Source organism: Channa argus, chromosome 17 (genome assembly GCF_033026475.1).
Source record: "Channa argus isolate prfri chromosome 17, Channa argus male v1.0, whole genome shotgun sequence".
Classification (NCBI taxonomy): domain Eukaryota; kingdom Metazoa; phylum Chordata; class Actinopteri; order Anabantiformes; family Channidae; genus Channa; species Channa argus.
In genome coordinates this window covers 16,885,648-16,901,389 of record NC_090213.1, presented here as the reverse complement: position 1 = coordinate 16,901,389, position 15,742 = coordinate 16,885,648, and the positions used below count along the sequence as shown (strand labels likewise).

The following is a 15,742-nucleotide window of genomic DNA, read 5'->3' as shown; positions in this document are numbered from 1 at the left end:
TCCACAAACTATCATAGTCAGGAATTCAGGGAAAAACTAATCTTGCAATCATGTGTTTTTTCTCCTGTTGCCAAGCGTTGCCATGTGTCTATATGGTCAGCTATTTACCCCCATACGGGAAATACTGGGACTTCCACTTGCAAAGCTGTGCAGTTGTTCTTTTTTCTACTTTTTTTTGTTTCCTTGGGGTTTCTATGGAGACCAGCCACTAAAGAAATACTAATATTATATAAGTGTCAAGTGCTGTACATTGCCCTCTGTCTGCGTGTTGGTGAAAAACCACTTATCTAAGCCAGTTAAGTGCCTGAGGGCATCACACCCTGTCGGATGATGTCATGAAACTCTTGACCACCTAACACTAATCTCACCCTGCACTACTGTGAAATTCTGGTCTGCAAACAAAAAAAAAAAAAAACAACTATTATAATATTTTACTACAACTCCTTTAAAATCAGGATGTATATATAAAGTTTTGTACTTTTGTATTTTGTATTTTTTTTATCTTTTGTTGGTCTTACTGAATTAAGTGATACTGTGAATGTATCACAAAACACACAAACACAACACTGTTTAAACATATTTAAGCACAGAATAATAGTCAAATCAAATTTGCATGTTAAACTTTACTGTCATAAGATACGCTGCTATTAAATAACTGTAATACGTTCTACTGATATTGAGGTGGGATTTCCTCCCCGGGCCTTTTTGCAGAATTTCCCAAAAGTCTGCTGTGCTGGTTCAGCAGTGTTCCCAAACGCTTTGGCCCAGCTTTTCCCACACCAGCTCAGTGAGATACAGGTCTGGTGATCGAGTTGGCGAAGCCGTCTCTGAGAGTGTTCAGTAGCTACTTTCTTCTCTAGGTAATTCGTACACAACCAGGAAAAATGCTTAGGGGCATTGTCTTACAAAAAAGTTAATTATTCTTAATCCCACAAATATTATTAAATAAAACCAAAATATACAAAAGTGTGTGGGTGTAGGTTCTTTCCAGTATAGTGTACCGGCAGCATAGGCATAATTGGGGTGGGAAAAACATTAATCCCACAATCATCTACCACAAACTATTGGTTCAGTGTTGTACAGTATTATCAATTATTATAGACTTCATGGAGGTAGGATTTGTTTCAGGGCTGCCGAGTGGCTTTAATTGGGCTTTTAGGTTGGATAGACTTGAAATACATAAATCATTAAAAACAGACACTTAATATTGTATCATTTTGTATTCAAACATTGTATCATATTTTTGGAGAAAAGGCTCTAATATTGTTATAAATGGGAAATGGTTGGCACTTATAAACACTTTTCCAAGTTTTTGGTATCCAAGGTGTTTTACAGTTTCGCCCGTTCACACACATGACAGCAGCTGCCGTGCAAGGTGCCGGCTTGACCCACCCGGCACAACTTTGGGCGCTTATATAAACAGGAGCCACTCCTTAACGCTGAAAATAAAAATAATATTTCATTAATAACTATAAAGATCAAAAAAATACTATTTTTCTACAACAAATTACACAGGGTCAGAAATGTAAACACTTTATTTCAGCCATTACTTGACAGTAATCGGCATCACACATTTCATATAAGAGTGGTGGAGCCGTAGTTTAGCAAGAGGCAAACTGCTGCTGAGGAAGTAGGGGGAAAAAAAGGGGGAAGGGGAAAAATCTAATAAATTAGCCTACTAATACTGAAATTATGTCATGGCTAATTTGTGAAACCGAAACCCTCGTAATTACTGGAGAACATCTACTGTTTACACTTAAAGGAAAAGTTAGCCATTTTGGGAAATGCACACTGCGTTTATGCTGAGAGTTAGATGAGTAGATCAACATCACTGGTGGGGCTGTACATTAACTATAGATAAGGGGAGAAGAGTACAAGCAGCCAGAAACAGCCAGTCCGGCTATCTCCATTGTTTATATGTTGTTTAAACTGTCTACAGGTGAAATGACAGTGATCTTTGTGTGTGGGATACTTTTGGACGGATCCAGATTCGCTGTTTCTACCTGCTTCCTGTCTTGAGCTAAGCTACGGGGAAGTAAAAACCGTCTAACTCTGGTTGAATTCCAGATAAAAATAATTAACAGTCCATTATCCACTTACGTAGAGTACGGTCGAGGTAGCAGCAGGTTGAGCAAGGTAGTCTACGCATTCTTGTCCCAGTCTAGATGAGATAAATGTGTAAGTATAAAGTGCTTTGTGTATTGATAAGGTAAAAAATGACTATGTAATACCCTTTGCAAAACCACCCAAAGGGCACAATCATGTGTTGCCTCCAAAATCCCAAAACACATGTAGACTGGACGGACAAACCGCCACGGCTCCTCAAATAGAACTGAAAAGGTACAGAAATGGCCCGTGGTTTTCAGAGTCTAGATATTTACTGGCTGTTGACTCGACCAAAGGCATAGACAGCATTTACGTACTTCCTCGCGCGGTTTGTCTATGCCTAGAGGATTTAAGAGTTAGCCCCAAAAGGGGGTCGACTCCGGCCTAATCGCCCCTGACTGACAATGGCATTGAGATCACAGCGGAGAAAAGAGCAACAACATTATTGGAGAGGCTCCAATTTTTTCCCCCAGGACTTTCGATGGTTATCATTGTGAATTGATGCTGCCCCACCGCCAATATAAGGATCCTGCATCCTGCATATGTGGAGCAATAATTTCTTACAACATTGAACAACCAATGCTTTAAATTAACACAGGTGCACACGTATAGTTAACCTCGGATTCTCCTTTTACGCATTAAAGACATTTTTTGTATGGAAATTATAATATATATATATAAAATGTAGTGCTGGTATGTGCAGTAAACCAGGACGTACAATGTTCTGTTTTTATAAGGAGTAATTTAAATTAATACAAAATACCAGTGACTGCTTTCTATGAACAGAATATGTTGGTTTGTACTGTATAGGTAAAGCATGACTCTGTGTCATCCCGTGTCAGTGATCGGCACCTTGCTCAGCTGTCTAAAAATAACTTCAGGTTCCCAGACGTGTGCATGTCATTCATGACCACTTCCCTCCTGTTTCAGAAGGAAGCTCTCCCTCCATGATTACAGTAATCACTCAGTGGACACAGACTCTGACAGTCAACGGCCCATCCATTGCATGTGTGGGATCAGTTGTACGCCCAGTGTTGACAGCAGTACACCCACTCAGATTTTCACAATGTGTGGCTCGATGTAAAAATTTGTATTTTAGTATGACTAGATTACACATCGCTGTTTTCCATGGTTTGTGTTAATGGGCATGTTTGCAGTTTAATGGTGTGACTCAGGCTAGTAGTTTTGTTGGGGACTTCACCACAATTACGTTATATGAAATAAAAACATAACATGTGGTTAATATTTCTATTTCTCATAGATGTAATCTTCTTTCTGCTGTTGTTGCTTACCTATGTAAAACATTTCTGAATTGCCTCTGCCTTTTAAAATGTGCTGTATACTGTGAATAAAGCTGCCTTGCCGATATGTTAACATGCATTTGATAGTATGTTTGACATGATTTAAATACAGTCACGGGAATGAAACATGGAGAATCCACTGATTTCATTCATTAAGTGGCAAAGGAAGAAGTAACAGAAAGTTATGGTGTTTCCCAGAACAATAATAATGTCTATATCTTTAAAGAGGTGCCTCACAGTGGCATGAGATTGTCACCATGTTTTGATGGTATAAAGGTTGGGAAAATAGTGTTTCAACTTCTTTCTAGTGCTGTAGCTTCTGAAAAAGTGACAAAAGACATCAGAGACCTATTGATTGAAACAGTCAGACTGAGGTTATAACCTCCCCTTTGTTGCCTCAGTTTCGCGCTGAATGTGCAAATGCGATTTTTCTTTTTTCTTTTTTTTTTTTTTCGGGGAAGTGTGGGTGTTTTTCGGAGCAGGGGTAATACGTTTGTTTCCCTCCCCATGCATTCCCACAGTGTTATACATACACATTAATACACATTCACACACACACACAGACACACACATTGTACTGGATTAATGTATCCAGTGTGACCTGCTGCCCTGGTGTCATCGTGAATCTCTCATGATCATAGTTTCAAGCCTTAATAGTCATTCTATCCAGTCTTATAGCAGCAAGGAAAGTCATTAAAGGGTCAGTTTAATCAAATGACAAAAATGCTAATATTTTTTGTTTTGTTTGCATAGATTTTAAGATATCTGCCTCTGAGAGTCTCATTAAACAGTTTGACATTTTATTAAATGTCACTTTGTAGCTGAGGGTTAGATCAGAATGTTGATACCCCTTTTATGGCTCTACAATAAATATGAAGCTAGAGTCATCTGCTGAATAGCTTAGAAATTAGGGAAACAGCCTGACTCTGTCAAAAAAAAATAAAAAATAAAAAATCCCCAAAAAGTGTTCAAACAAGAATTTCTAGTTCTACTGTCATCACCAGGGTTGGAAGCCAGTCAGCACAGGCTTGAGAAAATTCCCAGCACATACTGACTCCTTGTAAAACCAGAAGTTTTTTACTTTTACTTAGTGCAGCAGCATGTTGCACTTTTAATTTGGCGAAAAGGTCACACACCACACCACACCACACAACTCTACACTAGTTTCTAACAGCTGCCGACATCAGGTTCAGTCCTCTGGCTTTCGCCTACAGGGTGGTCAACCTAACAGCACCTTAAACAAACACTGTAATCTGCTGTGAACAACGAACAGCGTATGGGGGTCTGTAGACAGCAAAGCATCCAACGCAAAACCTTTCAGCTCGGTGGTCCCGCAAAAGTTGAACAAGCTACCTACACACTTAGCAGCCTGACTCCCCACATTCAAACAGCTGTCGTGGGAGGAAATCTTGTGCACCTAAACTAAAACAAAAAACATTTTTCTTCTTTTCCTATCTTGCACTTATGTATTATGAAACTGAAACAGTTTTTGCTCCTTTGTACCTCACTTGTAAGTCATTTTGGATAAAAGCATCTGCCAAATGACTAAATGTAAATTTGAATGTTTGCTTCAAGGGTGCTCGTAGGTGGATTTTTTTTTTTTTTTTTTTTATCTCTGGAATGAGCCAGACTGGCAAATGTCAGTTTTCAGTCTTTAATTGTTTTTTTTCAATTCGACTTTAATTATATGGTGCTGATTCACAACAAACTCATCTCAAAGCACTTCACACAACAGAGTCAAGACTATCCAGATATGTGGAGCAAACCTAACAAATTCCCAGCAGAACCACGCTCAGGGTGGACGGCCATCTGCCTTGAATGGTTGGGGTGAGTGGAAAGTGGAGAGAGAAAAGAAAAGAGCAACAAAAAGCAGCGACAGAACACTGGGCGGGTTTGTAGGACTAGTAGCTGTGTACTGGAAAACACACAGCTCCAAAGCCGGGGACACCTGCAGAAAGGGACAGAGAGAGGGAGACAGAGGGGGAGAAAGACAACAATGGGAGAAAGAAGAGACTGAGTGAATGTCATTCAGTGGTGTCATATAAATGCATGGAGACAAGTGAGAGAGAGGGACTGATTGCACTTGGGGGGTGGGGGTCCCCAAGCAGTCTAGCCCCATAGCAGCATAACTAAGAGTGTCTGAACAGTTCTAACTATAGGCTTTATCAAAGAGGAAGGTTTTGAGCCTAGTCTTAAAAGTAGAGAGGGTTTCTGCCCCCTCGATCCAAATTGGGAGCCGGTTCCAGGAGAGGAGCTTGGTAGCTACAGTAAATGCTCTGCCTCCCATTCTACTTTTGAAAACTCTGAGAAGCAGAATTAAGGCCTGCTTTCCGAGACTGAGGTGGTCTATTGCGATGATATGGTAACATGAGGTCTTTTAGATATGATGGAGCCTGACCATTAAGCACTTTTTGTGTAAGGAGGAGGGTTTCACATTTTATTCTGGGTTTTACAGGAAGCCAGTGGAGAGAAGCTAATGAGGGAGGAATTCGATCTCTATTGCTGCAGAATTTTGTTTAGGGAGTTATTAGGACACCTTAAAGCAGAGAATTTTAATGGTTCCATGTAGAAGGAACAAATGCATGGACTAGTTTTTCAGCTACACTTTCAGACAGGATGCTCCTAATTCTGGCAATGGTAGAAGGCTGTTCTAGAAATAAGTTTTACGTGTGAGGTAAAGGACATGTCTTGGTCAGACATGAGTCCAAGGTTCCTCAAAGTAGTACAGCAGGCCAAATGCCTCCTTACTACATGGTTAGACAGCATATTCCTCAGATTTGTAAGCCCAAATGCAATAGCTTCAGTTTTGACTGATTTCAGAAGTAAGAAATTATAGGACACTCAGGCCTTTATCTTAGTGCCAAGTTATATTAATGTCAAGCTTATTTCTGGAAATGCTGGCTCAAGCTCCATATTTAACATACACTGAGTGGTACTGAAATACTCACCTAACTCTCAGCAAGACAGTCACCTCACAGTGGCAAGGTCAGTGGGGGCATCTCTCCTTTGCCTACATTACAGTGGGAGGCAGAGGAGAGATGCTAATGATGGGGATTTACAAACGCTTCGTTTGGCCCATATTCAAATACTTGCTGCTGCATATTTAACAAGGTGGAAGAGTGAATTTGACTGAGGCATGAATAAAATGATGAGCAGTAGACTTCAACTTGGCCATTTTTAACTGTAAAGGGCCAATTCTTCATATGTGTTTTGACTTGTTATTCAAGCATCACAAATGTGACCGTTGGGTTTTGTAGAGCACCATGTTTTTTAGAATGATTAATGATTGTTTCACATTAGGTCACAACAATATGAAACTATATAAAGGTTAAAATATGATTGCCTAATATCATATGAGAAGAAGAATTGTTGAGCACTCTGCCTGTGTAAGCAAGTATAGTTTGAGGTCATAGATAGTGATTACACTTTGTTATCTCAGGCCTGACTGTCATGTGACTGCACACATGCAAAGTAGTTTAAAAAGCAAATTCATTTGGTACTAAGAAATTTTATCCTTACAGCTTCATGTAATAAAACTACAGAAGACCTACCAAGTGACCATAAACTGTGATTGTTCGGTTCTTTTCACTCTAGAATTAGACCCACATTCCTTTGTGTGCAACTTTATTGATTGTCCATTATGCCGTCAATCTCCCCTCCCGACTCGGTGAGAAATCCTTTTTTAAAAAGGTTCAGTGTTATGAAATAAACCACAACGACATCTCAGACTTTCTACTTATACACTGCACTGCCCTCAATACAAATGAGACAAGCTAAGATTCTTGACACAATTACAACGGTGTGAAAATAGATGTGACTAGCAGTGTGCTACACACCACAGAAGTAGTGAGGCTACAAAACAAACCACAAATTGACTGAGCAAAATCTCTCACTGTGTAATATACAGCACTTATATGCATTTTTACATTGTGTTGGCTTTAAAAAAAAGGCCCTATCATCACAAACTTACCTGCAGCGAATGACATAGATAAGTCTTCTTTAGGATTTAATGGTAATTATTTTAAAAATAAAAATATATCATTCTAAACTATAAACAAATTTGTTGCACTAAGCAATAATATATAGCATACAAAGATTTTGGATTCTTCATTAGTGTCTTAAATCAGATCCATTTTCCCTCCATTTATTCCATTTACTCATCTTATTATCAATAATTCACAGCTAAATTAATTATTATAGATTAAATAAATAAATAAATAAAACAATTTGAATAATTTCATGCTATCAATGTATTTTGTTGTTGTGAATACCTCCTGTTTCAAAACGAGGCACTTCAGGAATTGAATCGAATTGGAGAAGTGTATTTTGTCTACCCAGCACGGGTCTTTATTGCTCTCATGTGGTTGAAACATGAATTGCAGATTGTGGAATTGCAGCTCTCCACTATTAGTTCGATATATTGCACTTCAAGTCCCGAAAAATACATACAAATAGGAATGGGAAATGTAAATACAACTGCGCTAGTGACTAGGTGGGTCTGCTGATTTTCCCTTATTGTACTTTTTCTAGCTCATTTAGTTAGAACACCAATTGAACTTAGACTCAGTTATTCATTTATGTTGCACTAAAATAAAGGAATATATTTCTTTTTATTTCTTGTTTCTTAAAATAGTTCTTGTTCAAGTAAAACACTTACGCATACACTATACACCCACACCTGCACATACAGCTGTGGAGCAGACAGTACAATGACTCTACCCTTTACCTACTCCTCGCTCTGTCCATGACTGCCACCCAGGTGATAGAGAAGACAGTCAGACAGCAAGCTATGACAGCTTTAAGACCTAAGGCACTTAAATCATCATGCTATCCAGCAGCTCTTCAGCATACTCCTGCAGAAGCTGCACAGGGTGCCATCACTGTGAAAACATCCTGTCTGCTTCCAATGACAAAAACGGGTAATCAAGTTCCCTGAGTGACCATGGCACACACAGGTATTGAACAGGTGTGAGTATGCACTTGCAGGACTGACAGCACATTGCCATTCATTAATCAACAGACAGCACATGCAGTAAGATATTTTCTCTGTGCTCATTTCACTTCGACACATTTTACAGCATGTATGGTCTTTAGTAGCTTCCATTACAGCTAATAATACAATGTATGTACTCTTGTAACAATAACAGGTTAATTGCATATTACAACTGTTTTTAAGGTCAAGGGTCAAAAAGTCAATCAGATGGTCATTATAATGAACTAAAGAGCTGAAAAACAAAGAGACAGCTAGAGCAAAGCAAATGAAATTAATTAGCATAGTCTTGTTATTTATTAGTTTATTTGTTTTTGTCTTGTTGTTTTTTTTTACATGTATTTAATAATATGCTTTTAAATTGCTTCCCGATTTAAATTCTTAAAGGTTTTACTGCATAGGCCGAGATACATTTGACACAAAAAAAACTACAAATCCCTAAAATCCTCAAAGGCTGATTTGTTGCCTATACCAATATCTGATTGGGCAAATTCAGTAAAGCCTCATATCATTGGTCGACGGTGGCCATGTTTGCATTTCCCAGCTGTCTAGATGTGGTCTAGCTAACCGGTTAGCTGTCCGTGCTACATTTGCCTCATTATAAAGAGTAAGAGCCGCGAACAGTCGTGCCAACGCCTTAACACCGGTTAAGTGTACGTTGCAATGCCGGTTCACTCCCGGGAGAAGAAAGAAAATAACCACGAAGAAATGGAGGTGGATTTTCCCGAGCAGGACGGCAGTAGTACAGACGAGGATGACACTGTTAGCTCGTCCGTGTCTGAAGATGGAGACAGCTCGGGTAGGAAAAAATAGGCCTTAAATATAAACTCCCATACACAGCTCATACCCGTGTTAACATGCTTGTATTTCAGACAGATGATACCCAAAGGCACTGCTGCTGAAACTTAACCGACATTTAAATCTCAGAGGCGGTTTGAGTGCAGGAGAAATAATGTTGTTAGTGTTGCTATGGAGGTCAAATCTGTCATGTTTTCATTTGAGCAGAGATGGATGATGAGGACTGTGAAAGGAGGAGGATGGAGTGCCTGGATGAGATGACCACCCTGGAGAAACAGTTCACAGACTTGAAAGAGCAGTAAGTTTATTTCCAAGTTGTTGCCAGCAAAACATAGCCGGGGCCTTACACTATCAGCTCTGTATAAACTGTACACTGGACAAGGGGTTGTGTGGTCCTTATCATCACATCTGGCTAGGATGCTCTGACACAAGAAGATACTGGCTTGTGCCCCCGTGCGGTTCCATTAATCACTATGATATACTGCCAAAGTAGGCATGTTTGCATTCTGTAGTCAACAGGGTGCACTGAAATCTCAGCTAGTGGTTGATAGGTACGTCTGGCAGCCGAACCCCAGATCCTCCTCAGGATACTTTTGCCAGGTCAGGATACTGGCAAAAATATTGTCTATACTTATGGTCAGTTATTATGGTAAAACCTGGCTTGTAAATGTAAGAAGTTTTAAAAAAAAGCTTTAATAACTGGCCTACTGCCGAAACAAAATATGAGGTTCTTGATAAATAAGGGAGGATTTTAGCGTGCACATTTTTTTTTTTTAAAGTTCCTGGACTCACAGTAATGCTACAGTGACATCTCAGTTTCAGGCTTAGCAATCAGTGTTCACTGCATTCTTATTTTTGTTATTTAGGTTGTATAAAGAGCGTCTTAGTCAGGTGGACATCAAGCTGCATGAGGTAATGGCTGGCTGTGCTCAGGAATATCTGGAACCTTTAGCCAACCTGCAGGAGAACATGCAGATCAGGACCAAAGTGGCCGGTGAGCAAATGCTGCAGTCAGCCCTGCTGTCATGTATTTATTTACACTTTTTGTAACTTCCTTTGTCTGTGATCCTGTTTGAATTTTCTTAAAGACCAAAATGCTGCTCATTTTCTTCAATGTTTGCATTTGCTTAAGAAACTAGTGCAGTTCTGATTGTCTGCTGTAAAAAATGCCACTTGCTGTTTTCCTTGGATTAATTGACCGTCCATGTTTGCTGCAGGGATCTACAGAGAGCTCTGTTTGGAGTCTGTGAAGAACAAGTACGAGTGTGAGATCCAGGCTGCTTGTCAGCACTGGGAGGTGAGAGAGCTGCATATGAATTAGTAGCCAAATTGGCTTCAGAGTCCAAGTTAAAATACAGATTATTCAAATGGATGATTACCTCTACAGAGCTGTATATCCACTCAAATTGTGCATGTTTGGATTTTTGGCACTGTAAGCACTATTCAAATGAATAAAATTCCTATGATGGAGACAAGGTCAGACAATTACCTGTATGTGTGAACTCTTTTTTTTTTTTTTTTTTCTGTCTATTAGAGTGAGAAGTTGCTGCTTTTTGACACTGTGCAGAGTGAACTGGAGGAGAAAATCAGAAGACTGGAGGAAGACAGACACAGTATTGACATTACCTCAGGTACTAACGGGCTGCAAGCAATGGCAGTTCAAATGATGTGTTTATTCATCATTTGCATTTAGTTTAATCTGTTACACTTGGGAATTTATTGTTTTGAGCAAATACTAAATATTAGTAGAGAACATTTAGTGATGCTAATGGATATTCAGTATTGCAAATATATAAATGGACAACATTTGACATTTGCAGGGATTATCTACAAAACATATGCAACAGAAGAAAGTGACACACACGCACAGCACTGTCCCATGCTCTAATCTGTCCTATTCCTTTCCCAGAGTTGTGGAATGATGGATTGCATGCACGGAAAAACAAGAAAAAAGACCCGTTCTGCCCTGTGAAGAAGAAGAAGCCTGTTGTTGTTTCTGATATCCTTTTTCCTCTTGTCCTCTCCTTGTCTTGCCTTTTTTCTCCCATCCGTCATGTGCAGCACATTTTCTGTGTCACCCCAGTCTCTCGCTGTTTAAGACAGATGTTTCCTGCCACTCGTCAGTGGAGTTTTCCTCAACCTTTTTCTTACGGCCTTATATCGTTTACATGCTGCAAGATCTAGACATTCTTGAAGACTGGACTGCAATAAGAAAGGTGTTATTTTTTTAAGTGGACATACTAATCATGTGTTAAATTAAATGAATCTGAATTATTTATTTATTTTTTTCCCCATTTTCCACCCCCGCTGCAGGCAATGGCATCACTGGGGCCACACAGGGTGAAGGTGGATGGTAAGAAGTTTTCATCATTTTTTTTTTTTTTTTTGTCGTAATGTTGCTCTATAGCTGTGTCTCAATGTGAGTCGGCAATTGCGTCACACTGTCGCGACATGGTTTCAGAGGCTCCTTCAAGTGTGGCTGACAGATGTAGCTGTTTTTCCCCAGACAGCCCCTGGCAATTCTTTGCACTTAGCTGTCAAACAGAGAATACGGCAACCTCAGAACTTGTGGAAAAGAGTGTTACAAAAAACCCAAGGGGGCTTAAAACCTTACATATTTGCAAAAACCTGTTAAGTTGTATGATGTCATTGATGTTATATGGCTAGTTAACCGCTATCTCAGCTGCCTGCACAAAACTGGGAACAGCTGGTGACATAAATAGGAAGTCATCCTTATACCAGTCTTTATTTCTTTTTGACCTTTGCAGTCCACATGGCTACATGGCTTTTACTCTTACACTGCCTTTACCCTTGCTCCCTCTCCTGACTCCCCATCTCTTCCTTACTCACTTCTTTCTTTCTTTGTCTAGTCAAGTCTGACAGACATCACCATGTGGCACGGTCTGAGGACGGACGCCTTTTCTATGACAACCAGTGGTACTGCAGGGGACAGGCCATCTGCATCAACAGGAAGGACGAGTACCCGACTAGGTGTGTGTGAGTGTGTGGGTGGGTGGGAAAAGGGTGCAATGAAGAATAGATTGCTGTGTTTTAGAATAAGACACAGCAAGGATTTCGTATCCAGGGAGGCGTGCATGAGTGTTCTCACCTGCAAATTTCTGACAAATTGTGTGCGTAATGGCTTGTGGGTGGATTTAAACAAAGACTCTCAGTCTCCGTGATTGTGATTGTGCGTTCTGCTCTTTGTGTGGTGTCAGGACAGGATGCACAGTGAATAGAGGCTATGCAGTGAGTGTTTCACACCACACCGACACCTGCCTCAGCATTGCAAAACAAATGCAACAGGTGGCCATTTATGAATGGGTACAGCTGTGATACTGAGATCCATACAAATCACCAGTCAGCCAGTCAGTGGGCCGAGGTCTTGAAAACATTCCCACCAATGAAGCTTACTGACACATTCAGATAATGCCTGAAAGCAGACAGCAGATGATGTGTGGCTGAGTAACATGAATAAATGAGTGCAGAGACTTATCAAATCCACATATATACAAAGCAAGAGGGCTCACTGAGTGTTTTGATGAGAATGAAAAAAGTATGAATTGGATGCTATTACACGATAAGTCCAACTGAACCTTCATCATTGAAACACCAACAGAGGAGATGTATACGACACAGCTCAGTGAAACTTTTTTACCTGCGACGTTTTATGTTAGTGTAGCTTCACTTAAGCACATGTGGTTCTCTTTTCATCAGACGGCCTTTTCTAGGCCTTGCTGTGAAAAACCAAGGGAGGCAGTGGAATTTAACCCTTTTATTCATCAGCTTAGTCTTCAAGCATGGGATTATTATGCATTACAGTGTTTACCCTCTGTATAAATTGTGGTTTAGTGTTATTAAGACTTATTTTTTTGTCTTTGTGTCACACAGTGCCATCATCACCACTATCAACAATGATGAGGTGTGTTACAAACGACTGGACGGCACCAAGTCAAAGCTGTATGTCTCCCAGCTGCAGAAAGGCAAATGCACTATCAAGCACTCATAATACACACAAACACACAGTGCAAACACCATTATTGTTCTCTCTCAACTCCATGTTGTATCTTTCTACGTGCTTGCCATATGTACACACATACACACACACACACGCACACACAATCAAATCCGATCCACTTTCTTTGTATGAGTAACACCTAAAGAAACTGCATTTAAACAGCTGACCCATCCGGTCTAAGGAGATGGTGTTTTCTGTAAATATGTATATGTATGTTGATATTATCGAGAAGGTCACAAAGTGTCATTTTCTCTGGAACTGAGATTAATGCAAAGTGCTGCTAAAAAAAAAAGAAATCAAAGAGTGAAAAGAAACAAAATGGAGCAGTAGTGAAATGTTAACCTCTGAGCTCAGTCGTGTGCCTTTCTGAGACAATACAGTGTCTCAACTAATGGGGAATCAAAAACACAAAAACTCCCAATGCAGTGACGCCTTATTTTGTTAGCACCAGGAGGACTGAAGCAGATTGGTGAACAAGTGGGTAATAAAACCCTGACCCAGGTGAGGATGCTGTCAGCTGTTTGCTGGATGCACAAGTGAGACTTGAATTTCATGCTCCATAGAGCCTATTAAATCTGTATTTGGATCCCTAGGGAACCCAGCTTGAGACGTTTTTGATTTTAGTTTTTAAAAAAATACGCAGGTGTCTGTATGGAGCTGGAGCTGGAGAATTTTTTTTTTTTTTTTTTAAATAAATGATGATATTGTGAACGCTATGAGTTTAAGCTATTCAAGAATACCCCAGGATTTTGATAAAACCCACTTTGGGGAGTCGGCGTATTAAATGATTGCTTGACGTTTTGATGATTTAGTGTAATTTCCCAGCACTACATCTAAGTTCAAACCTTCTACACTAAGCAAAACTTAACAGGTAGGATTAAAAAAAAAAAAAAAAAAAAAACCAACATGCAATAATCGTATGAGCCTCGTAGATAAAGGTGACAGTTTTTCTTTGTGTTGACTTTACTGCTATTCTTCTTTCCGTATCTTTTGTCACATGGCTATATGTCTGCTAGTGCATAGAGTTCAACATTTAAAGGCAATATCTGGCCATCGGGGTTAGTCCTCATTGCCGTCTTCTGTCTTTACCTATAGTCAGAAACATGGATAAAAGTGATTCACTATATGTAGCTATACTTTGATTTGCACTTCAGTGTTAGGTGGGGAGTGTCAACACAACCCATACACTGACTATGTCTAAGTTGAAATCTACTGGAATTTTTCTTTAAGGTAAAAAGACTGCAAATTTTTTCTGTGGCAGTGGACTCACAACAGTCTTAAATGTATTATTCATAGTGCCATTATTAAGCGTCTATTATTTTTGTCATTCATTCTACTCTGCATTTCATACAGTGGCTGAAAGGATCGGTTATTAGGCCTTGCAGTGTCAGTGTTTCATTTTTTATTTAATTTTTTTTAAAGCAACAAAAGGATTCGCTGTTCTGTTATGTACTTCTCGTTCTCACTTGTCACTTCTTTGTCCCTTTGCTGGCAGTAAAATGTCCTTCAGCATGGATATCAATACAAAGTACAAAGAGAAAGTAAGGTTAACAGATTTCCTGTGTAATCCCACAAATGTAAAATGTGTTTGAATCAGTGAGGGATATACTGGGGAGACACTGCTTTTATTTTTTCATGTTGCAAACACATTTCAAGGTATTGCCTACCAACAGTATTGTAAAGAGCGCTGCTTGAAACATTATATCATTAACCTACACAAGTGTGTCAGTGAAGCCTGATGTAGAAAGCAATGAAAAGAATTATTGTGTTGTGTTTTTCTTTTCTTTTTTTTTGTTTCCCTTTTTAAATGAACCGTGGTTGTTTTTTCACGTTAGAGGTAGAGTAAAACAGGATGTGCCAATACTTGTACAGCTTTGATTTTGTTTTTTGTCATTTGAAGAGATGAGCCCGACCATAAACAATTCATACAAAAACGGTGTCTTACTTTGAGTCAAATTGTGTTTGTGCTGTACTTGTAAAAGCTTTCTGCCTGTGCTTCTTGAAATCGAGGCGTCTGTGCATTTAGGTTATGACACCAACCCCCACTGTTCTTTCAGTTAAACTGTGTCCTTTTCTTCAATACAAACAGCTTATTTTTATAAAAGAAATATCAAAGTTTTCCATAGGACTTCAATAACTTTATTAGACTTTGCCTGCCATGCACAAAACCTCAGATCAAAATGTATATAATACTCCAGTGCACAAAGGGAGAAAGTCCCTGATAGTGCTTGACCCTGACTACACTCCTCTGTGACAAACATTCTGCTTATTTAAGAGAGAAATGCAAAGCTAGTCCTATTTAATCATTGTTTGTGTTATGCTGTGCTGTTCAACCCTCAGTCACTTATTTCTGCCAGAGGGCCACTTACTAGATTAACACCACGTGCTGGTATTGATTCTGTGTGATCTCCCCTTTATTCCACATCCACCTGCCCTCCAGCCTATTTTGATACTTCATCCACAAATACTGCTATTATTGATTGATCTATTGGGAATATTGATCAGATGGGGCCGTGTGGCCAGTAAGTC

The 15,742-nt window shown here is 39.5% G+C and overlaps 1 protein-coding gene across 2 annotated transcripts; it reads left to right on the top strand.

Annotated features, from left to right (window-relative positions):
• Positions 1-8,921: 8,921 nt before the first annotated feature.
• LOC137102826 (breast cancer metastasis-suppressor 1-like protein-A) lies at positions 8,922-14,114 on the top strand. 2 transcript variants are annotated; one of them, XM_067482724.1, is made up of 10 exons: positions 8,922-9,196; positions 9,403-9,493; positions 10,062-10,189; positions 10,413-10,492; positions 10,730-10,826; positions 11,105-11,194; positions 11,347-11,411; positions 11,509-11,548; positions 12,066-12,186; positions 13,087-14,114. In XM_067482724.1, the coding sequence occupies exons 1-10, from the start codon at positions 9,061-9,063 to the stop codon at positions 13,202-13,204; spliced, it is 966 nt and encodes a 321-aa protein (XP_067338825.1). In that variant the 5' UTR covers positions 8,922-9,060; the 3' UTR covers positions 13,205-14,114. The 2 variants fall into 2 exon arrangements, with proteins under 2 accessions (XP_067338825.1, XP_067338824.1); XM_067482723.1 differs by having other exon boundaries at positions 11,506-11,548.
• Positions 14,115-15,742: the final 1,628 nt, after the last annotated feature.

Bases quoted from the DNA above. Each gene is read 5' to 3' on its own strand.
- LOC137102826 (XM_067482723.1), top strand. From the start codon at position 9,061: ATGCCGGTTCACTCCCGGGAGAAGAAAGAAAATAACCACGAAGAAATG. The intron at 9,494-10,061 runs GTAAGTTTATTT...TTTGTTATTTAG, and splicing joins TTCACAGACTTGAAAGAGCA to GTTGTATAAAGAGCGTCTTA. The intron at 10,827-11,104 runs GTACTAACGGGC...TTCCTTTCCCAG, and splicing joins CAGTATTGACATTACCTCAG to AGTTGTGGAATGATGGATTG.